Source organism: Ornithodoros turicata, chromosome 2 (assembly GCF_037126465.1).
Source record: "Ornithodoros turicata isolate Travis chromosome 2, ASM3712646v1, whole genome shotgun sequence".
NCBI lineage: Eukaryota > Metazoa > Arthropoda > Arachnida > Ixodida > Argasidae > Ornithodoros > Ornithodoros turicata.
Genome location: NC_088202.1, coordinates 81,380,894 through 81,404,283, shown reverse-complemented (window position 1 = coordinate 81,404,283; position 23,390 = coordinate 81,380,894). Strand labels below are relative to the sequence as shown.

General features: G+C 44.4%; 1 protein-coding gene across 6 annotated transcripts in view; it reads left to right on the top strand.

Annotated features, from left to right (window-relative positions):
• The window catches only part of LOC135385619 (kin of IRRE-like protein 1), a 569,797-nt gene that overhangs the window by 461,635 nt on the left and 84,772 nt on the right, over positions 1–23,390 (top strand). For all 6 annotated transcript variants that reach the window (XM_064615057.1, XM_064615058.1, XM_064615056.1 and 3 more), the window contains 5 exons: positions 5,795–6,106; positions 7,997–8,353; positions 13,734–13,991; positions 16,268–16,370; positions 18,546–18,730. In XM_064615057.1, the coding sequence (XP_064471127.1) occupies positions 5,809–6,106; positions 7,997–8,353; positions 13,734–13,991; positions 16,268–16,370; positions 18,546–18,730 (1,201 nt within the window). In that variant the 5' untranslated portion in view covers positions 5,795–5,808. The remainder of the gene's footprint in view (positions 1–5,794; positions 6,107–7,996; positions 8,354–13,733; positions 13,992–16,267; positions 16,371–18,545; positions 18,731–23,390) is intronic.

The window sequence follows — 23,390 nt, the reverse complement described above, 5'->3', positions numbered from 1 at the left end:
TTCATAAAACAGCAATAGTAAAAGCAAACGAAAACAATGGTAAGCTAACAAAAACAACAATTTTATTACGGGATGATGACATGACGCGTGCTTGATTAAAAATGTATTTTAACTTATCGTCCGCGGCGGGATTAATCGTTCCGTAACAAATCATGACCCAACTGTTATTTGAAGTACGGACAGCGAGACCTTTCTCTTGATGCTCAATGCCGCTTTGATGATATAATCCATACAGAGTTATCTCATCTCCAATAATGGGGGATCCCTCAGACGACCATTTCAGTGGGACTATGGCTATGCCGATGAGGCAAACGGTTCGATATAACGTACTGGACGGCGTGCTGCATCCCTGCAGCGCTTGGCATTCAGGAAGTCGCACATACTGTGTAAATTATGAAAGGATGCACTTCTATGCGTGCGGTCACTGTCCGCGGTTCACTGCTCGAGACTTTATATGTGCGAACGCTGGTATCTATTGAAACATGCAAGTCATTGGTCGGTTAGTTGTGTCTCGCGGGGTTATCAGGTGGATAGTAAAGTACATGGCACTTTGCACTGTGCTTTACCAGACTTCTTTCGCCTTTGCTTGTATGATGTCATCCAGTTCCCGTTCGCGAGTCCACAAGGTTTGGACTAGCAATCTGACACATATCACGAAAGGCGTAAGGTATTAAAGAGTCTCCAATATAGGTAACCCGGCGTGAAACCTCGGTCGTGCATTAAGCCTTTACTTTGTTACGCCTTCATTCGAGATGTTACTTTATAGCCTGAGTTCATGCGCCATAAAAAACCCGAATCATCATCATCGAGATGTTACTGTAAGGGATGAACTATGTAGGACCTTTTTTTCAATACTCTACAGAATGTACACAATGAAACTGAGATTGGATTTCGCACACGTGAGAGCGGACAAAACAAACACACTTCGCACGCAGTATGGCACACGGAGCCCAGCAGAAGCCAGCATCACCTGGATTGGATTGGATACCATGGCGCCGAGAGCGCCTGGTCTTCACGTGTGGAAAGGCTGTGGCCCAATCCACAATATCGATCATGGCGCCTCCCAGATTTGGACGGTGGGAGGTGGTCTCACCTGCATATAACTCCTTTGCTCTAACCCATTGCTTTCTCTCCCAGCTTTTCTTCTAACCTCTCTCCTGATGATATCTATGAGTGCAAGGAAAAATGAGGAGAGTCACGAGCCAGCTCGGCTATCTGAGGATGTCCTCCTCAGATAGCCGAGCTAGTTTGTGGTCCTCTCCATTCTGCCTTGCAGTGATGATGTCTCCCGTATTATTATTTTGTTTTGTACATTATGCTTCTCAGCTTTTGCAGTATTTTTGCATCTGCGATGGTGCATGCCTGTTTCTGGAATGGAGACCGCATCTGAATAAATTTTGAGGCTGCCAGCTTGTGGGTCTGACAATGAGGTCATCAGCGTGTTCCATGAGTTACTCAGGCGTTCGATGCCTGGTTGTTGTACTGGCGGTTCGAGGACGAAGTGCTGTGCTGCGACAAGCAGGAAGGCATTGAACAAAACGCCGAACGAAACCCGTGCTATTCGTGATTTCTGCGTCCCTGTACGTGGGTATTGTGACAATTCAATGATGATGATGATGATTCAGGTGTTCTTGGCGCATAAGCAACGAAGGCCATAATGCGCCAAGACAATGATAAGGAAAGTACTGTTAAAAGTATAGCGATTCAGCTAAGATAAAACTGTACAGTTAGAGAATAAAAGGACATGAAGCTAAAACTACAATGCGTTTAAAACACCAACGTCTTCAAAGAAACTAAACACCCGTTCAAATGGCAGAAGAGCCTCATCCCCCAGCAAAAGGGATGGATGTAGAGGTGTGTGGTATGTGTAGAGCTCATGGAAATGGTGAAGTCTGTATGTTTCATGTGATGGACATGTAATAAGCATGTGGAGAACAGACTTTATCTCGTCGCATCGAGTGCAATGTGGAGCCTCTTCATTGCAGAGGAGGTGACTGTGGGTCAAATGAGTGTGTCCAATTCTCAACCTGGCAGAAACAACTTCATGAAGACGACTGTTAAAAATCTGTGTCGATTTAACAATGGTGGGCTTAACCAGGTGAAGTTTGTTGGTGTGTAGTGTATCCCAGTGCTGCTGCCATCTGCTATTTATGGCCCTCATAAGTGTAGGTTGGAGGTCTTGGGACGGTACAGCAAATAGATTCACCTCAGATGAAAGAGCACCTGTAGCAGCCGCATCAGCAAGTTCATTCCCGGGTATACCCACATGACTGGGTACCCAGCAGAATGTTAAAGAGAGACCCTTTTTAATTACTTTACCAGCAAGGCACTGTGCCTTCTGCACAAGGAGGTTTTTGGACATCACTATGTTGCCTATTGCTTGAAAAGAGCTCAGAGAATCTGTGTAAATGACTGACGACTTGGTGTGACTTTCTAAGATGTATTTCAGTGCGAGGATTATTCCGTATATTTCGGCATTAAAAACTGAGAGCATGTGAGGTAGACGATATGACTGTGTGAGTCCATTGGTTACCATTGCGCATGAGACTGAGGTGCGTGTTTTGGAACCGTCAGTGTAAAAAGCTCTGTGTTGCCCAAGACTTTCTTTAAGGGACTCGAACTCCTGCTGGAGCACAACAGGTGGTGTGTTCTGTTTCTTAAACATAGTCAGGGAGTTATTGAAACATGGAGGTGATTGCCACGGCGGGACCCGAGGACTAGCCTCTACTATGGTGAAATCATTATATGGGAAACTGTAATCCTCACATCCCTGAAGAACACGCATGCTAAATGGGGGAACAACGCTGGGCTTATTAAGAAACAGCTGTTTGAAGCGCGTGCCTCCAATGCAGGTAATAACTGGGTTATTGGGATAACCTCTTACCCTCAAGGAGTACGAAACAGTAAAACCTCCTTCTTTCGAGTGACCATTCGTTGCTCTCGACATAGAGGCTTTCCACTGGCGACGTGCGGAAAGCACCAGTTATCAAACGCAGTCCCTGATGATGTACTGGGTCTAAAATCTTCAGGACAGATTTCCGCGCAGACCCAAAAACAACACATCCATAGTCCATTCTAGACAGCACTGTGGACACATAAACCCTGTGCAGGGTGTCACGATCTGCTCCCCAAGATTTGTGGGACAGCACCTTCAACAGGTTAAGTGACTTCATGCATTTTGTTTTAAGGCTCTTGATGTGAGGTAAGAAAGTGAGCTTGCTATCAAAGATGACCCCAAGAAATTTGTGTTCACCCCTAACAGCAAGGTCCTGTCCGTTCAGCTTAAGAGTAGGTGAAGGAAACAGCCCTCTGACCCTCGAGAAGTGAACACATACGGTTTTGTCATGTGAGAACTTGAACCCATTCTCGAGAGACCATTTGGTAAGTTTATTTAAAGCTAGCTGCACCTGTCGCTCACATGTTGCTAGATTCGTGGAAGAGAAGGAAATCTGAATGTCATCCACGTACAATGAATAAGACATGGGAGGTGGAATTATGCTAGCTACTGAGTTGATTTTCACGAGAAACAGAGTGACGCTAAGGACAGATCCCTGCGGCACCCCGTTTTCTTGGATGAAAGGACGGGACAGTATCATTCCAAGCCGTACTCGGAATGTCCTGCTTTGAAGGAAGTTTGTTATACACCTAAGAAGGCGCCCCCTGATTCCGAAAGAGTATAGATCTTGTAGAATGCCATACCGCCAAGTGGTGTCATATGCCCTTTCAAGATCAAAAAATACTGACAGGCAGTGTTGTCTTCGGACGAACGCTTCACGAATACAATTCAATGAAGACTTCCCAATTTTCCCTTTATATCATCCTCATCCTCATCGACGTCGTCGTCGCTACCATCGCCATTTATCCAATGAAAACACACGCACGCTTAAAATAGAACTTCTTTGCATAACACGCTTCCAGCCGACCATCATCCCGTATGCCGTTGTTCTTTCCCATGATTTGTTGAAAGTGGGAGAGCGTACGTCTTTCTTTTTTTTCTTTTTTTTTTGCGCTTATGCAGATATGCTACTTGCCACAAAAAGCCATACGCCCCGCACCTTCCACCAATCATAAGTGATAACAGTATCATTCTGTGCGATGGTTTGGACATCAGCGTGCTATGTGACCAAGTTTTCTCTTCAGAGGGTAGGCCGACTGTCGGCCTACACTGTCGTCTGAGCGGATACATACCTGAGGGCACACGTTAACGGATGGCGGCTGTTGGGGCAGTTGTATAACATCCGAAAAATATCACTTGTGTGGGCATGTTAGCATCGTATTGTCATCATAGGTACATGCGATATATATGTGTTTTTTATGCAGGGTATAAAACATCCATTGCAAATATAATACGCAGCGTCCTGTCGGTTCGCATTTTAGACAGCTGATGTTTATTCACTGTTTCGTTCCCGTACCTCCCCGCGATTTTCCTCTATTCGTTCGCTTCTTACACTGTACTCGTTCATCAAAAACAATAACAATGCTCCTGAGCACTGGCACACCTTGGGGACCTCCGTACTTCGCATTTTCTGGTTCAGTTGTAACGCCTTCGACCGAAGGAAAAACAACGGCGCATGTTATTCTTTTACGGGCACGCCGGTGATGAAGTTCTGGTGTTTTACAACTTTTTTTACCGAGGCATTCATCTTGCGGGAGCGGGCAGGGATATAGGGTCCGTTTTGCGCGTCTCGATCGGTTCCCTCAGTGGCAATTTTTCAAACAGGCATAAGTGATGGTCATCAAGAGGCAGCTCGAATACAGTTCATTGCGTGAAATTGAAGGAACACTTGACGGCGGGATGGGTAGTATATAAATTTTGCGAAGAGATCCAGCTATACCGTAAAAGCAGGGCGAACGGACCAATGGCCGGTTTATCGTTCCAGCTTGCCTGCATTTCAATGTAATGGCTTTCTTAGAAGAATAATATTGCGGAAGTGAAGGCAGTTACTTTTCTCTTTCTTTTATTGATCTTTTTTAGTAGTCGAGGATATTGCCCACTTGTTGCTCAGAAGGTGTAATTTATTTCGAATATATTATGAGAAAACTGCGTGTCTATATATTTAGGTTGTTCCATTCTTGCTGGGATTTTTAACCTGCCGAAGCCGACGCGAGCGCCGATAACAACCCTGACGCTTCTCTTTGATGCCCCATAAGAAAGGATACTGAAAAACGGGGGGGGGGGGGTATATCCCAAAATGGCCTGTCAGGAAGGGCAACAAGGAAACAGGACGCCTGCGTTTAACGGCTAGCACCTGCATTCAACAACCGCAGCGCATAGCAGTGTAGGCAACTTGCGTTAACCATATCAGATTAAGATTGCCACGATTCTGGAGTTGCCGCCTCACAGTTGGTGTTCGGGCTTGGGAGAATTACTTTAACCAGTAGTTTATGTACTTAATGAAAAAAAAAAAAACTGTGTAGATCTTGTCGAGTGTGTTCGTGTGTGAGCGTGTTCAAGTGTCGAACAAGTGCACTGTGCACAGTGACTATAATCTGTAAATGTACACGCAATGTGTCCCTGCGCTTTGGAAGCATCCTTGGAGCCCGTTACCCGGTATTATTTCACCCGGCACGACAGGTGCATGATGAAACAATGCAATGCTACGAAGGGACATTATTAATAAGTCTTACGTGTACTACTCCCAATGATTACAAAATGAACCGACTCGCACCGACTCAGTTAATGCCTGGTACCCGTTCACACAAAACTATGCTGTAGTGGCAGCTTTCTTCCTCTCATTTTTTTCTTTTTTTTCATGGCAACACTGCATTAAACTTTTCCTTTGTTTCTTTTCAGAAATCTCATGGGGTATGCAAGAGTTCGAAGCGATGCCATCGGACACGGAGGTGAACCCTGGTAGCACAGTGAGTCTGCGGTGCAAAGTGAGGAACCGTCGTGGTGAATGTGTGTGGTTAAAAAATGGTTTTGCTCTGGGTAAAATACCTGGGAAGTACGAACTGGAGCGTGAACCAGCGGATGGAGATTGCTCAGTGCACATCTACAAGGCTACCATCGAAGAGGACGACGGCGATTGGCAATGCCAGGTGACGCAGGTGTCTGTTCAGGATGCACTGCTTAGTTCCAAGGTCGTCAAGCTTGTTGTTAGAGGTAAAATTATGTTGATGAAAAATCTATTTACGTGGCTGTCCTCCCGAGGTTAAGACGTGTGCGCGAAATGTCCAGCGGAGAAGCAGCTAAAGTGTCATGCCATTAGCCATTGGTGGAACTGAACACAGGAGTGCACTGTGCACTGTGAGTGAAGTAATACTGTACTGGTGAGGAGATTTCTATATCTGAAATACGTTCAACACAAACACGCAGATAACTACGAGCCGTAGTCCCAAATCTGCGGAACGTCCGGGCTCTACGCTACGACAGTACGTCTCTGCGCGTGAGAGAAAGAAAATGTTAGAGAAAGCACGTGACAAAGCGGTCTGTCCACTCAGAAAGCAGCAATAAGGGGGTATTCGCAGATGGGCCACAACGTGGACCTCACGTGCACTTGTTGTGTACCTTATTTGAGAGCGTTCCAATGAGACCGTTCTACGTGCACGAGGGGAAAGGGAAAAGCTGAGGGACTGCGCGAAAGGCTGACCTACTCATAGCGTATAAGCACACTTTTTATACATATAGAAAGTAAACTGACATATCAAAATTAAATGTTACTTAAGGCATGGCATGCGCGCAACAATGAGGCCATAACAAGAACGGGGAATTTAAAAACAGAAAAATTGTGCAATAAGAACGTATAGAGTGCAACAAAAGGCAGATTCTCATTCTTGAGCAGCTATGCTGTCCGCCGCTGTATAATAGTTTTCTAGAGATCCGCCTCATTTGTGACTCCTGCGGTAGCATAATCGCATGGCATTATTGACCGATAAGGTGGGTCCAAGGATCCATGCTGTCTGCTACCCTGCGAGTGTGCATGGTTCTAAAATGTCGGGACAACCCACAGAGGCAGTCACGTCCCACGTCGCCGATCGCTGGCGAAATGTTATGGCTTTTCTGTTATGGGGGGGGGGGGGGGTGCTGCTTTCACCCTTGCCGAGATCTCTAGCAAATGTCATATGCTGTACGATATCTCCGGCAGGAATCGGAGAGTAGGACACATTTTTACCTTACTTCCTGTTACTCTCGTTCTCACCAGTAAACATGGTTTAGCAATGATGTCACGAAAAGCAGTTACAGTCATGTCTCGATTATCCGGACACTTCGGGAGTCGTCCCTTTCCGTCCGGATAGCGAATTTCCGGATAACCGAACCGATCAAACTTCCAGGGCAACCCGAAAAATTTGGGAGACCTCTTTATAGATCCAGAAAAGGAAACAAGGAAAAGATCGTTACTTAAAAAACTCATGCGAAGTGAGCTGCATGAAATTAGTAGGCACGGGTGTGACAGAATTTCGGTCACAGCCACGGCACCAGTTCCGTCACCCTTCTGTTTAAATAAGGGTAATGTCTCAGAAAGTTGGTCCCGCGCACATGATGTCTTCTTGCAAGTCTCTGTGGCATAGGCCAAAAGACAGGTAATGCTTTCGGACAGCCTGGACACTGATGTTCATATGTGGATTTCATGGGCCCACTGGATACATGGCACCTCTTCCGCTTATCGTCTACCACATCTATGGTGTGCCCGCAGCCCCGCACACGCAAAAGGGGAGTCCAACAGTACAGAATGCAACGTTGACATGTGACCCTTTTCCGGAACAATGCGAACACAGCACATGCCAGGAACAGAGGACGTTGACGCTTTCCCGGATAAACGGATCAGAATGATCTAGGTCTTGGAAGACTGGTCCCCGTACTTGCTGTCCGGATACGGATAACTAGTTCCGGATAACTGAGACAAAATTCAATGGTAGCAGGTTCGTTCCCGGTAATGTAGTCCGGATAAGGACCTTTCCGGATATCTGAACTCCGGATGAGCGAGACATGACTCTAGTTGACATCTCCCCAGCAAACGATGCATGAACCACATTAACTTTATTAACTTTTCAGAGGAACCCCATCCACCTAGGTTAGAAGAGAGCACGAATCCCATTTCACCAGGAGAGCTTTTCAAAACAAAAGCTGACGACAAGAAGAGGTTCCAGTGTGTGTCTCGCAAAGGGAACCCCCCTGCCGCATTACGCTGGTTCCTGGACGATCAGGAGTTGACGCTTCTGGCCAACCAGACGAACCAAACAGATGTCGAGAAAGCACGTACGTGGCAGGCGATTTCCGTTCTCCACTACGCCTTTGGCAAGAAGGATAACCGACGTCAGCTCAAATGTGTCTCCTATCATGGGACGTACGAGAGTCCCACCGGCGAGGGTTATGGCCACAAGGATGTCAGCGTCACACTGGACGTAATGTGTAAGTGAACGGTTGCTCATCAACATCACTGTACATGTCTGTGTATGCTCAGTGCAACGTTTTCAATGCCGTACGTAACATTTTCGTTGGGAGTCAGACTTCCGTAATGCAGTTATACTGCGCTATCTAAGGTGCATATCAAAGAACTACGCGATACCAGCTTGGCCTTCGCCCACTGGGCACAGTGTAAGCCAAGCGACAGCAAATGCTGCGTCAAAAACGCGAAGCCACTGCAGTTGGTTAAAGGTATTCCGTAAAGCAGCAGACAGGCAGTTTATGTTAACGGCGTAGTTTAGCGGCGTAGCAGCTTGTTGCTTGTTAAGCCAGCGCAACACTTAACAAATGTGACAGAGAACGCTTAATACTTTTAATTTGCTTGTGAAATTGAGGAAAAAAAGAGGGCCTGCATACTAGCTCCCTCTGTGTAGGGAGGAATAACCCTTTGTAGAAGCGAATTCCGCTACGCCCCCATCTTCACGCTTACCATGCATGAATGCTGTGTACCGATTTCACTCACTTTTTCAAAACTACTCAACTCCAAAATGTAGTGTGCATCTAAGCGTATAGCTAGACTTTTGTGAGCGCATCGCGAGCTGTGCGTGGGCGTAAAGATGCCGGAAATTCGTAGCAGACGACGCAGTTCACCATAACGCAGTTGTCTTCACCCTATGCAGAGGGAGCTAGTATTGAGGCACCCATAGGTAAAATGTCTCGGGGTGACGCCTGGTTGCAAATGATCCTCAATCCTTCAAGCAACAGTGATCGATGTCCCCGACTGATTTGCTGGCCCTGATGGCTACGTAGCCGACACGTAGCGAACTACCTTCGTTTTAGACCCGGTGTTGTACGCATGGAACGCATAGTTGTACGCATAGTTTTCCGCCGTATACTTGACGAGCCATGCGCAGTTGGTGACCACTTATACACAAGTGTTGCTCGTAATTTTCAATTTTAATTTTCTAAAAAAACCATGAGTACATTTGGGACAAAAATTGTGACGCGAGAGCACTCAGGGCTCAGGCTATCAAATATATAAATCTTCTGAGGTTGCACCTCTGCTGCTTTACAGTACCTTTGCAACTTTTGAAGACGCATCTTTGCGTTCAGAATGATTCTCGGAATTATTTTAATGAGTGGTGTGTGTTGATGAACTTTGTCCTCTGTCTGCATAAGAGGTCGGCTGGTTGGGTTGGATGGGCAGAAGGTTGTGGGATATTATTGTCGAGCGATTTGATTACCGGTACGCCTCGTAGCCGTTTCCCGAGCAGTTCGTCGTCGCTTTCGAGCATGCAAATTACGTTAGGGCCTTTGAGTATTCCGCTCCGAAGTCGCGCGCATACAAGGACGCGCTATCACTACTAGCCAGTCATGTATTTCGTACTTTTCGCATGGCCAACGTTCATGAACGTTCTTGCGCAGACCGCGGGAGGCATTGCGTAACGTATGTCTTCGGGTTTAGATTTAGATAACTAAAAATAAAGTAAGACATGCGTTTCGCATGTCTTTAGAGATTACATCCAATCGCCTTTACCAGCAGACTTGTAAGCACAATGATGATGATGATGATGACGATGATGATAATGATAGTTGTAAAATTATTTGCGGTAATAAACTTGAACTAATCGTCGTAGCTGCAACATTTAATCATCCGAAGTTGTGAAAGTTGTCTCGTGATTTCCTCCTGACGCCAGGCTTGCCAAAGGTCTTGATCGCTTTAATACATACATATATATATATATATATATATATATATATATATATATATATACAGGGTGTCCCAGCTAAGTGTATACAGATTTTTGAAAAATATACATAACACTTTTTCCAAGATGAAATCAATTGCAATATAGCATATGCTGAAGGGCACTCCCTAGGAGGTGATTAGCAAAGTGCAAAGGCAATGTCTAAATTAACTTTCATTAATTAACTTGTTAATTATAAAAGCTACAAAGTTGTCCCAATGAGAACATCTGTTCCTTTCGGTCACCTGATATCGTAGCCGTTTTCAGAACAAAAATCCGTTCCATAGATCGCCCGCAAAAAATTAGTGAAGGAACGCCATTTTTTCTTTACTTTGTTCATTGCGCATCTTCGCAGACGCGTATTTCCTTCATCCCCAACGTGAGAGGGGGAAGGAGCATTGCACGCCAAGTATTCCGACAAAACTATACATTGCATGCGCATAACACTGGCTCTCGCGCAGCGACCTGTTCGACGCGTCGCGCGGAAACCAAAATCACGCCGAAGAACATGGTGGACACACATGAAGGATGGAATGAGAAGCGAGATGTGGAGCTGGAATTGGGAGACCAACCGCGTGACGTCATCGCCAGTCTTTCGATTTCTGTTTTGCAGTTGCGTGTTTGTGTGGACTTGCCCGTATAACATAGTTTCGGAATGCTTGGATAGGTGTCATTCTAGCGTACCAAGACGTGCCACCCAGGACTCCTCCTCTTATTCCTTCCTCCATGTGGATACGTGAACGCCAGTGTTACCAGCTGAAATGAGAGTCGCCTCGCACCACGTTTCGTCTAGATCGGTTTTGTCGTGATTCGGTTCAGAGCCACATATCACATGTGTGCTATGTTGAAATGCATGTATTTATGAGCAAGAAGCTCTTAAAGTGGGACTCCGCAACAAAATCATTTTGCGAAATCAACACAAAATCACTTTTCTACAAAATCAATTGATTACGATGCGAGCGCTTCGCCTCTGTGACGCGAGAGGGCACCGAAAGCAACACACTGCTGACATCATCCGGCATCACGCAAAGCAGAAGGAACAGAGGCTTGGAAGCAGACGACAATTCTAGGTCACGTCACGGAATCCTCCCCCGGACGAACCGCCATAGCTTGGAGGGGGGGGGGGGGATATGTTTATTAACAAAAAGAAAGGAAAGGGAAAGGAGTGTGAAGGAAAGGAGGTAGCTTGGAGCTCTGTTTTCTGCTCTTCGCATTTCGGTTTCGGTTTTTTTTGCCATCATTTACGAATTAATTACTCGCACAAAATGAATGCGAATGTTGTATTCGGTATTGACGGGGCGGTTCGTGTTCGCTATGATGCTCACCTAATTTTTTTCGAATCCTTGCGGAAGTCTCCCTTTAAATGACATCAAACATGTAGGCCGCTTGCTTTCTGCTTGATGATACATTTAAACGCTATTTTTCTACAAGCATAGACGGCGCTTCATACTGGTCATACTTTGAATGTTTCACGAATGTTCATTCTAAGCAAACGCTCAGTCGTTTCGCCAGAAGTCCTGTTCATTCGTAATAATACACTTCAATATTTAAACCGGCGCATATACACGTTATGTTTAAAGGTCCAAATACGCGAAAGCTGGCCGTGCCGTAGCGTACGGTGCACAAGGCGAAATATATAGGCTCCGTAGCTGCGTCGTTTATTTTGATCTCTGCTTCTGACGTTCCCCAAAAGCACCATAAGCCCGTGATGTGTGGCATCGCATAAAGACAACGCCTTCATTCCTTCATCCGTCCCCACAAAAGACAACCGATCACGAGTCTAAAGACGGTGTATTTTCACCGCAAACTTTAACGATGCAAAATTTATGTCGTGAACGAGACTTTGCAGAGGGCTTCCGAGGAAACGGGCGCTCATTATTTCTGAACAGCGCGCCGTCCCAGCGCGCACATATGGGAAGGAACGGGGCACGCGTACGTTTACTGGGGCTTTGCATTGAAAGCTCTGGAGTCACTGGAAACACGTAGAAAGACAAAGTCATTTCCCGCTTGAAGAGACTTTGCCTTACTAAAGTTTCGTGACTGGTGTTTTGCAGTAATCTGCGCTATAGAAGTGTGTAATCCACCAATCACGGTAGACCAGGAGAAAAAAGACGCTGCGGGAGAGGGGTGCAACCCTGCTTCGTCTCTCGTTGCGCGGGGCGTGTCACAATAAAGGCTTAGCTGACCTTAGGTGCGTGATAAATAACGAGAATTCGGATATTCAAGTTTCCGAGGCTATTACGTACGGCGGCATGGCGTTCACAATAAAAGACGGTTATCAAACGGCGGCCAAATATGCTGTAGGCGGGGACAGGCGGGGACAAGTTCAGCGGGCCTGCAACAAGAGTGGGCCAGATATGGCATGCCACTTTATCTCATGTGGAATTTTCCGTTGTGTTTACTCGAACGTCCTTAACCCAAGCTTAAACCCAGCGAGGCGGGCCCAAGAGTATACTCAACTTTAAATGTGATTCAGAGTGCTCGATTCACAGTCGCCCTATAGGACACCTGAGTGGCTGTAGGTAACAGGGAAAAAGGACTGGAAACATTCTGACAGAACAACGAAACATAATGCAGGAAAGCTGGTGTAGGCTAGCTGTCCTTCTCGCTTGTGTCTGTGTATCCTTCGTTCATGGGGGGAGGGGGGATTGGGAAAAAGTTGCGGTAAGCCTCCTTTGGGTTGGCGGCTTGATGCACCAAGGGAGAGGAAAAGGGGAGGGATGAAAGTGAGAAGGGGAAAATACGATGCTGATGCAGGAAAGGGAGTGCAGTCCCTCTTGCTCTGGGATCCGGGTAGTCTCATAGAACTACCCACCACAGAAAACATGCGGGTATCCCTCAGTAGCCTTCATTGGGATGCTCCCTGTACCACGGTAACCGCCAAGATCATTGGCGAAATTACCCCACCGTCCTTTGTTCATAAATCCCCCTCAAGACGCAGGAAAATGTTACCAAATGTTTGCGTCGGTTTTTGGAGGAACTGCGCAGCGCTTAAGCAAGTGCAGCAGCGCTGAAAAAAAAGAAAAAAAGAAAACGCCGTTGGCATACGTTTTGCGTTGAGCTGCTGTTTCTCTTTCTTTTTTTTTTTTTCTTCCGCGTATCGACATTTTAAGTTCCGCCAGCTACTGGCAGCCTTTTCGCGTGCTCCGCGGTACGTTTGCTTTCGGCACACGCTAAAGAATCCTCAGGTGGGCAAAATTAACCCAAAGACCGACCACTGTGGCGTCGCTCATGATCATAGTTGTGTCGTGATGTAAGGCCACGAAGTACCATCGTCATCATCACCATCATCATCATCATCATCATCATCGGTACGTTTGCCGTTCGCTGCACCTTTTCTGAACGCTTTGTCGAGAAGTCAGGCGAAACTGTCGGCATCCACTATTGCTTCCTCTGATGAAACAGTCTGTAGCTGAACGTGACCTTCGTGTTTTTACAAGTATGTTTTTCTCAGAGGGAGGCAGGGCTATCGCTGGCAGCCGAATTAAAAAAAAAACGGATTTTATGTGTTTCCTTTGACTGTTTGGTCTGGATCGGACCAAGTAAAACCAAGCTGGTCTCGTTCCATGTGGGTCCTGTCGACGAATCCTGCCTGCGACGATATGTGTCTAATGCATAATTTTCTCCTACTTCCTCAGATCCGCCTGAAATCAAGTACGAGGGTAACCCACGGGAAGAAGTGGAAGAAGGCGCCCAACTCACCTTGCGGTGTTCGGCTGATGCGAACCCACCAGCGAACATTGTCTGGCGAAAGTCGGGTCAGAATAGCATTTACGACATCGACGAGAGCATTAGTTTCCCCAGCATCTCGCGGACGGACTCGGGCGTGTACAGCTGCTCTGCCAAGAATGACTTTGGAGACAGCCCTGAAGTGCAGGTCAACGTCAATGTCAAATGTGAGTTCAACCTGAGAAGCATATTTAAAAAAAAGCTGAGGAAGAAATGACCCTCGAGATTGCTGGAGACGAAATTTCAATGCGAGGAAATTTAAGTCTCGCGTGTCGGTAAAAATACTTTCGTTGACCTGATTTTACTTTATTTAGTCTCCTGCAACGAGTTCTTCCTGAAAGCAATGATATGATGTCGTATGCAGGTGAAGCAACAGCGGCAAATATGTGATTATGGAACCACAGGTGGACAATCTAATAGTAAACGCATAGTACTGAACCTTGAAGAGCTAGCACTTCGTTGCACGACGTCAGATACTAGCCGATCAGATACTAGCCGGAGATATTTTTCTCTAAAAATACCGTTTAACAGATAGGAACAAATGCTTTAAGTGCAAAAAGTTTACTTTATCGTTGAACATCGCTCTTGCACATAGTAGCGATACAATGAAGATTACCGCTGTTAAATATTTCGTAGTAACTTCATTTTGTCTCGTCCCACCATGGCTTAGAGTCTTTTAGTGGGTCACTATCCCGATACGACAAAAGAGCAGCTCTGTGATGCGACGATGCAAAAATGTACAGCCTGTACCATGTATTCTAGAAAAACTAGCCAATGCACTTGGCAGGATTAAACACAGCGGAGAGGAGGACGTAAAGCGGCAGCGCCTCAAACGAAACTCTGCAGGACGCACGGAGATTTTGCCTTTTCCCAATACTGCTCCGCACGAGCTCACTCCGGTTTCCATTTTTTGCGGATTTGTGGCCTGAAGGCTTTGCTCAACAACTTTCTTATTTAAACCCCCGACCATTTTCTATTAATTGATTATATTTATTCATACAGACTCACTAATACCCATAGTGACTAATACTGCATGGTGCGGGCTGTTGAAATAATATTAGCGTTGGGCCATTTCGCAAATAGCAACATGCAGCGCAGTTTTCGAAGGAAAAAATAAGTCTGAGACTTTATTTGTGTGTGTGTCTGTTGCTGTTCCCGTCGTCTGCAGTCTCCGGGGTTTAGTGTAATGAACCTTGGATTGAAGAAAAATTTGGCCTGTTTCTCGAGAAGCAGCCTATATATTCCTTATAAACATTACAAGATTGTAGATAGCCATTTGTGTTTTCCTAAGTGATCTGGAGTAGCCGGCTCTCGTAGTGAGTGCCTATTTCTCAATTTTTTTTCTTTTTCTTTTCTTATCAACTCAACTCAACTCAACGTTACAAGAAAATTGTGGTGGGCTCAGATCTAGCATTACGAACGTTGGAGCGAGGATAGAAGCTCTACAAAATTACTACCCTTTTAAAGGTTGAGTTATCACGGGCTATGTAGTATTTCGGTGTGCAAAAAAATGCCCAAAAGAAAGATCGAATGTTGGCACGCAGTCAGAAACGGGGCCCTGATAACGCCACCTCTCTTGAACTGCCCTCCATTTCACGTTACAGCCTTGCTTTTGCCAGTCAGATGGCCCCATTTCTTCTGTAGCGCCGGAATCATATCGGCCATTTCTTAGGAGCACCTCCTCCAGATTTCCCCTTAACAGACAGGGGTCAGCGCTTTAACGACATCGGGAAACGAAAACGCATTATTTTGTTATCCGGATGCCGGAGGGTTCTCAGAAATGGTTGAGTACCGAGAAGATCTTTCCCCCTGCAAGTAACGAATCATATTTGCATAATAGCCGACGAAGGGAATGCGATTTGCTCAGTTTGCGTGCGGGCATCCCATCTTTCAGATAGACAGCCCCGCAATACTGGGAGAAATAAAAGATCTCTGCCCATTCCCTTCACTTTGCCCACCTGGCTCACGTTTCTGCGGATTAAAGGCGTCCTAGCAGTGGCACTTCAGTTTTCTTTTCCGCCACATTCCTTTACTTTCGCTCAATTGCCTCTCGTGGAACATCGATATGTCCAGTCGGGCTGAGTGTAAAGCACAGATGCTTGCGACCAGGATTTTATATCACCTGGAGAGTTCAACGCCTTTATTTTCTCTCTCTCTCTCTTACGGAAGGGTGCATTGTTGAAGTGAAGAGTCCGTTGCTTGAGCTTCACTCTATTACATTTACCAATAATTCCCGGAGCTTCCAGGTTGTACGAAGCAGGGTATTGTATCCAAATTGTGTCTTATGTGTCATAAATGTGCGTCAAGTGCTCTAGTGTCGCGGTGAACGGTAATACAATCGTTCATTACTACGGAAATCGAAGTGCGTGAAGTAAATCCCGTCTTTGGTGTCTCGTCGAAGTAAGGGAACTCAGAAAACATCGGTATTTTGTCTTCTCTGCAGTTCGCCCAAGGATACTTCGCGTTGAACCAGCCACGTCGACAACTGTGAACGTCGACGAAGAAATGAAGCTGTACTGTGTCGCGGAAGGGAACCCACCCCCAAGGTACGTCTAACTTATACGCGCAGTATGCACGCGCGCTAAATAATTACATGCCGCTACATTCGACTAACAGCCTCCTTCTTTAGTTACTTTCTACTTTGACCACATAAAATATTCTACTTGGAGAGAACGCGAAAGTGACCAATTCAGCTGAATTCATCGACCGAAAACGTCTTTTACTTGCGTAACTTTGTTTCGTAGATGCAGCGATGACGCAACTGATTACTTATGAATGCACTAGGGATTGGAGCACTTCATTAGTTTTTTTCTTGCCAGGCTTGCAACGGCAGTGGGCGAAAGGGAATCCTTGGCGAAGTTCGTAATCCCGAGGGTTTATTCTCATATTCCTTTTGAGGATTGCCGGTTCCACCTCGGGGCACCACGATGTTTGACTTTTCGCCTTCCTTTCGCGGTTGAATGAGCGAGGATAATAATCTTCCAATTAACGGGCTACACGTTTAAACCACGCTGGACACATTGGTTGGTTGAGTGCATGAAGAAATTAAAACTACAGTGTAACTTATTCAAGCGACAGTCCAAAGGGTATTGACGAATGTAAAGTTCAAGCACCATTCGTCAATCCCTCGATCCCTTTAGATAGTCACGTTGAAAGTTACGCTAGGTACTTATTCACGGTGAAGCTAATTTTGCGAAAACGTAATATTTGAAGATCTTGTAGACGCAGCCATTACAGGCCTATTACCTTGTCTAGGCGTTGCAGACTTTTAATGCGACTGCCTCAATCGTAATTAGCGCTATAATGCTGACGTTTGGTGGTACAACACGGCGAATACAAGTTGAAATAATCTGTTTTCTTCCACCTCTAATATAATGGCAATTCAACTCATTTCGCTGTCAATAGTCGCCATATGTTTCTCTACCAATTGACAGTACCACAACAAGAAATAAAGAATAACGATGACATTCAGTGTTTCGCCGCTAGGGTGCCCTACCCATTTGCATCCGGGACATTACATGAATGAGTCTACCTACAGGTACCTACATATAAGTATCTATTGAAAGCGATTGATGAAAACAATAGTTGGAATTGCACTTCGTCTTTCCTAATACGAGACTGTCACTAAACACTGATCATGGAGTTTCTAATGACAGAGCTATAATTGTGAATTGCGTCATCCTGGCTTGTGGGCAATACCACCCCGAGCGTGCACTAATGGAAGTCTCTATGCAACGCATTGACAAGCGGCCGTTCAACCTAGCGAAGATCCTCGGTCCGTGGTCGAACGCTGCCCACCAGACGCAGGGCCTTCGTCTTCTGGCGGAGTACTTGTGCTCCACCGGTCTGGCGACGGCTCTTTGAAAGCCCCGTCATCATCCCTTCATCCTCTCCCAACGCGAAATAGGGCAGTGTACCGCCTCAGCGGCGGTGAATCGCCCACCCAATCACCATCCAATCTATGTGTGTGTGTGTGTGTGAATTGCATAACGATGCCACCGTGTGCACCGAACACGGAAGAGCCGAATGCCGTGGAGAGTACCTTTAGCCTTAATGTATCAACGAAACAAATAGTCGTTTCTGTAGTGACCACTCACATCATAAAACAAACAAGCTTTGAACCGACAAGATACAGAATGCCCGCAGTAGTCCTTGGGGATAATCTTGCTCCGTGGTTCTCAAACGTTTGTGCTGCATGCACACCTTCTGTCGTTCGTCAAAGCGTTACCCCCCCCGCCCCTCAATATTAATTCTAAAGCGATACACGCAACCAAATTCTAGGTATTTTATTACTTCTTCCGAGTTTCTAGAAAGTGTTGTTTGTGGCGAGTGCCCTTACCGCTAGATCGCTATTCGAGTACCATGCACACCCAGGAACCATCGTGACACACCGTCGAGGCGTTCCTGGCGAGAGAGATGTATACTATACCCAGAGCGCAAGGGCCGATTGGATGCGACCGTTACATGGTGTCATTCCCCTCATGACGTTACCAAATCCCCCACCGGTTAAGAACACCTTATCTGGCTCATCCATACAGCATGGGTCCACAATCTAGTCTCAAGCGAACAATCGGGAAGTTCTCAGGACTTTTCTTGTAGAAACAATAATTCAGCTTCTCGTTGACGTGACGGTGACAAATGCAGACTGAACGTCGAAGCCTTTGTGTTGTTTTATGCGATATTACACTGATCCAACTCAATGACGGAATATCTCTCCACAGTGTCAGCTGGTTGCAACAGACGGGAAGAGATCCGAAGACGTGGACGGTTCGAAGCCGCAGCGCCTCACTTGTGGTGCAGAATACGACATATAGTCAACAAGGAACCTACATGTGTGAAGCGACAAACACCGTTAAAGACAAGCCTTACAGGGTGGTGTCTCCGGAGATACGCATCGACGTTCGCGGTGAGTAATGTCAATCATCCTCAACGTATTCCGAAAGTATGAGTCTGTTAAACGCAAAATGAGTCTGTTCCATTCAAGTCTTAACGACTGACGTAGTCCAGCAACTGTATATAGTCCTGTTGTATTTTTAGATCGTGGGTTTGAAGGCTAAAAAAGCACATCGGCTGCTCTCAACGAAAGAAGCGTGAAATAATTGTCATCCACCTGTTGCACACTACTTGTTGACACTGGAAGGTCGCGCGTGCCAGACAACATATGTTGCAACCGAAGTATCAGTTCTTTTATCTGATTACTAAGACCTGCGACTGAAGCCTGATGACTCCAAAACAGAGGCATCAGTAGTATATATAGGTTGCGAGGGAAACTGGATGTCAGTTAGCTATATGGGTGTCTGGTTCGAACCCCACAGCGTCTGGCGTATTTTCCCTGCGCGGCGCCTGTGCGGAGGGTTGTCCGCGCGCTTATCGGCGTGGGGAGGGCTGCGTGCGCATTTGCCCTCTCACATTTTTCAGCCTGGGCCAACTTCTTTCGACATTTTTCAATCTGCAACGACTTTTTTCGCGACTTTTTCCCGTGCGCAACAGGCGGCGCTCGGGTGGAGGCTCTTACCGGTGGGCGGAGCGTGGCCGGAGGGTTGCGTGCGCGCTTACCCGCTCACATTTTTCAGCCTGGGCCGACTTCTTTCATCATTTCTCAATCTGTGTCGAATTCAATCGCAATTTTTCCCCCGCTACAACAGGTGTGCAGTAGGCAGTTTACATGCAAAGGATAGCCATACACAAAAGTACAAGTGAAAATATATTTATTAAAGTCAATAGTGTCAGGAATTATGATATGACTCTATGTGAAGGAGAAAAACCCAGCCGAAAAACCTGAAGCAGAAGAAACACAATAGATGTAACAAAGATTATACTTATTACAGGTATGATGCAATAGCATTGAAGGGGTATCACACATCATACACAATATTTTTTATTAGTGGTAATCACGCGTTTTCAATTAAGCAGAAGGGATAGCACATTTAATCAAAGAAGATATTTTTAATCCATATGATTACAATCAAAATTACAAGTTTTATTATAAAAAGTCTCACATTTTGTCAGCCTGGGCAGACTTCTTTTGTCATTTTTCCGCCTGGGGCGACTTCATTCATATTTTTACCCGATACAATAGGTGTGCAGTAGGCGGTTTACATGTATGTATAGACATGCAAAGGGGAGTCATACACAAAAAGTACAAGTTAAAATATATTTATTAAAGCCATTAGTGCTGGGAATTGTAATGCCAATTGTGATGCCAATCAGGTGAAAGAGAAAAACCGAGCCGAAAACCTTCACGACCTGAGACAGAAGAAACAATATACATATTTTATTCACTATACCTAGCCATCTGATTCTGAAAGAAAACATAAAATCAACATTCATCACGTTGCTTACCAGTTTAATATTCCAACATGACACCAATAACCAGTTTCTTATGAAGTGAATAGCGCAGACATAAGCAAATAATTAGAATCAACACGATCAACACATAGCATTAATTCAGAACCAATCCTCCAACATGTAGGGAAATAATAGCTACACAATACAATATCAAAACGAGAAACAGTCACCACATTTAATCAAACAAGATATTCTTAATCAATACGATTACAATCAAAATTAGAAGTTTTATTATAAAAATTCTGAGACACGAGAACCTGATAGATGTAAGTAATTTCGAGCGCAATAGGGAAGATTATTCCAACATTACACAATCAATCAGTTTCTTATGAAGTGAATAGCGCAGACATAAGCAAATAATTAGAATCAACACGATCAACACATAGCATTAATACAGAACCAATCCTCCAACATGTAGGGAAATAATAGCTACACAATGCCATATCAAAACGAGAAACGGTCACCACATTTAATCAAAGAATATATTTTTAATCAATATGATTACAATCAAAACTAAAAGTTTTATTATAAAAAGTCTAACATTATTATACGTGACCACCATACTGGAGCTTTAATTACAAGTGCCGATATATGTATGTGAACAGCAGAGAACCTGGAAGACCATGAGACACGAACACGAGAGGAAATAAAATCTATAACAGTACATTGGTTAATGAAAACAACAAAGGAGGAGAATAATCTATCATTTTAACTATCATAAAATCATCCTCGTGACTTCCCCATACAATTTTCATTCTAAGAGACACTACAAGCTTTACTTTGTTTTATGAATCCGACACAGAAAATATGTTAAAAAATTAACTTCATCACATAGCACGCTCCTAGCCAACAATCAGCTCTAATAATATCTGCCCTGATTTGTTGAAGACGGGAGGCGTACACCTGACAGTCATGAACATTTTCGAGCGCAATAGGGAAGATTATTCCAACATTACACAATTAATCATTTTCTTATTAAGTAAACAGCATAGACATACGGAAATAATGAGAAACACGATCAACAGCTAATAGAGAACCAAAACCTATCACATAAACAACAGACAGATGCAGGCAAATAAATGAAAAAGAATCTATCAAAACGATAAACATGCACGGACGAATAGCAGAGAAACACTTTGAACAGTACATGATGAATAATTTAATACAGCACAGAGCTAACGCTGAATAGCAGAGAAACAATCTAAACGGCGCATCTGCCAACGTGTAAACAACAGACAGGAAAATATTACTGAAACAAGATCAACAACTAAAGAGAGCCAAAAGGATAAACAGTTGAAGAACAATCTAACAAAACAAGAAACATGCACGGATGAATAGCAGAGAAACACTCTAAACGGTGCATCTACCAACGGTAAACAACAGACACATGCAGGAAAATAATTGAAAAAGAATCAATCAAAACGATAAACATGCACGGATGAATAGCAGAGAAACGCTTTGAACGATGCATCTGCCAACATGTAAACAACACACCGGAAAATAATAGCGAAACAAACTATCAGACATTACAATTTGAAATAATATATCTTTTGAACTATCATAAAATCAACCTTGCGAGCTAACAATATAGAATTTTCACACTACTCAGGCACTATAAACATTACTTTGGCAGAGGTATCCAAACACGCACCACAGCTAAGCTTTCCATAGTACAACCACACTGGAGCCAAGAGGGGTCACTCTCTCCCTCTATGCAGCCCGGTGGGGTCACTCTCTCCATCTATACAGCCCAAAGCAAAGAATCTGTTGTCAATCTATGAACTGGGGAAACCCTCTCTCTTTTTCACATTCTTTCCTCCGAAAGGAAATATTCTTAGGACCAGTGTACAGAGGCGAAATTTTTTTATTGATTGCAAATAGACATTGGAATTATTCGACTCTCAAGAATACAATAAGAATTCTATCAAAAAACAATAGCACGCAAAAAATCTAAGAATAGACATTTATGTCAGTGCAAACTGATTTTAGAGAAACTTTATCTAAGCAAACGAGAAAATATTATCGGTGCAAACAATACCAAACGAGAAACGATGCATTTTAATGTATTTCATATCTGACACAACTATTATGCATACACTATTCTCAACTCACAAAATATCAATCGAGTGATCATCTGAAGCAAAAAGAGAAAGTCAAATTTATTCAATGATAGAAAGAATACTCATTCGAAAACGAGAAACAAATTTAATTACATATTTTTTATGATAACTTTGCAACAGTAATTTCTATACGCAGAAGCCACAATCAACTCATGTGAAATGTAAATTATTGTGTTTGCTACAACGAAAATCAACGCGCACAACATTCCCAACTAGTAGAATATTTTTATTAATATCAATCGAGTGATCATCTGAAACAAAGTCGAAAGCAGTAATTAATTTAGGCAAACATTTTTTGTAACCATGCAGCGCAAATCTACATCACGGAAACATGTCTTTTTCATTCACACCCCCAACTAGTGGAAACGAAGTGAGAGAGGGAAGCTGAGTTCCCGCACACTTTCGTTAAGGTTACGCCCGCAGGGAGTAGGGGAATCCAAACAATGGTCCTGGTACCATAAACCGACTCCCGCAAGTCAAGTTAGGGAAGGAGGGACTCTAGCGCTGTATTGTACGTAGAATCATTGAAAGCACACATTTTTTCAGTACACATCACATCTTTTTTTGTAAACTGACTTTCATAATTCTTTCGTCAGGTGGAACATTCTAAACCTGATAACATAATAAATAAAATTAGCATCGATTAAATGTCGAGGCACACTACAAAACAGAACAGACAATTGCTATACATTGAAGATTTGGGCGGATTTTGTACTCGTTACCATACGTCATGGGAGGACCTGATAAAAAGTTGCTTCGAAAAGGAGGAGACGTGAAACGATTCATTTATCGCTGCATTTCAATACGTCCTAGACATGGTCGTATTCGGAGATATGGTGCAAATTATGGAATTCAAGATGCGAGAACTTGTATGCCGAATCTACAATAGTTATAAAAATATTTGCACGTCATCGTCGGAAGGACCACTTGGGCTGATGGTGGAGTTTTTGAGGTTCGCTAACGAAGAATTGAAATACACTAGACCAAACGTAATTGTAATCATTGCAATGGGCATTGCATTAATCAAGAAAGCAATCAGATCAAATTATCATATACAAGCAGTCTATATCGCACGATTCATTACGGATTTGTTGAAAT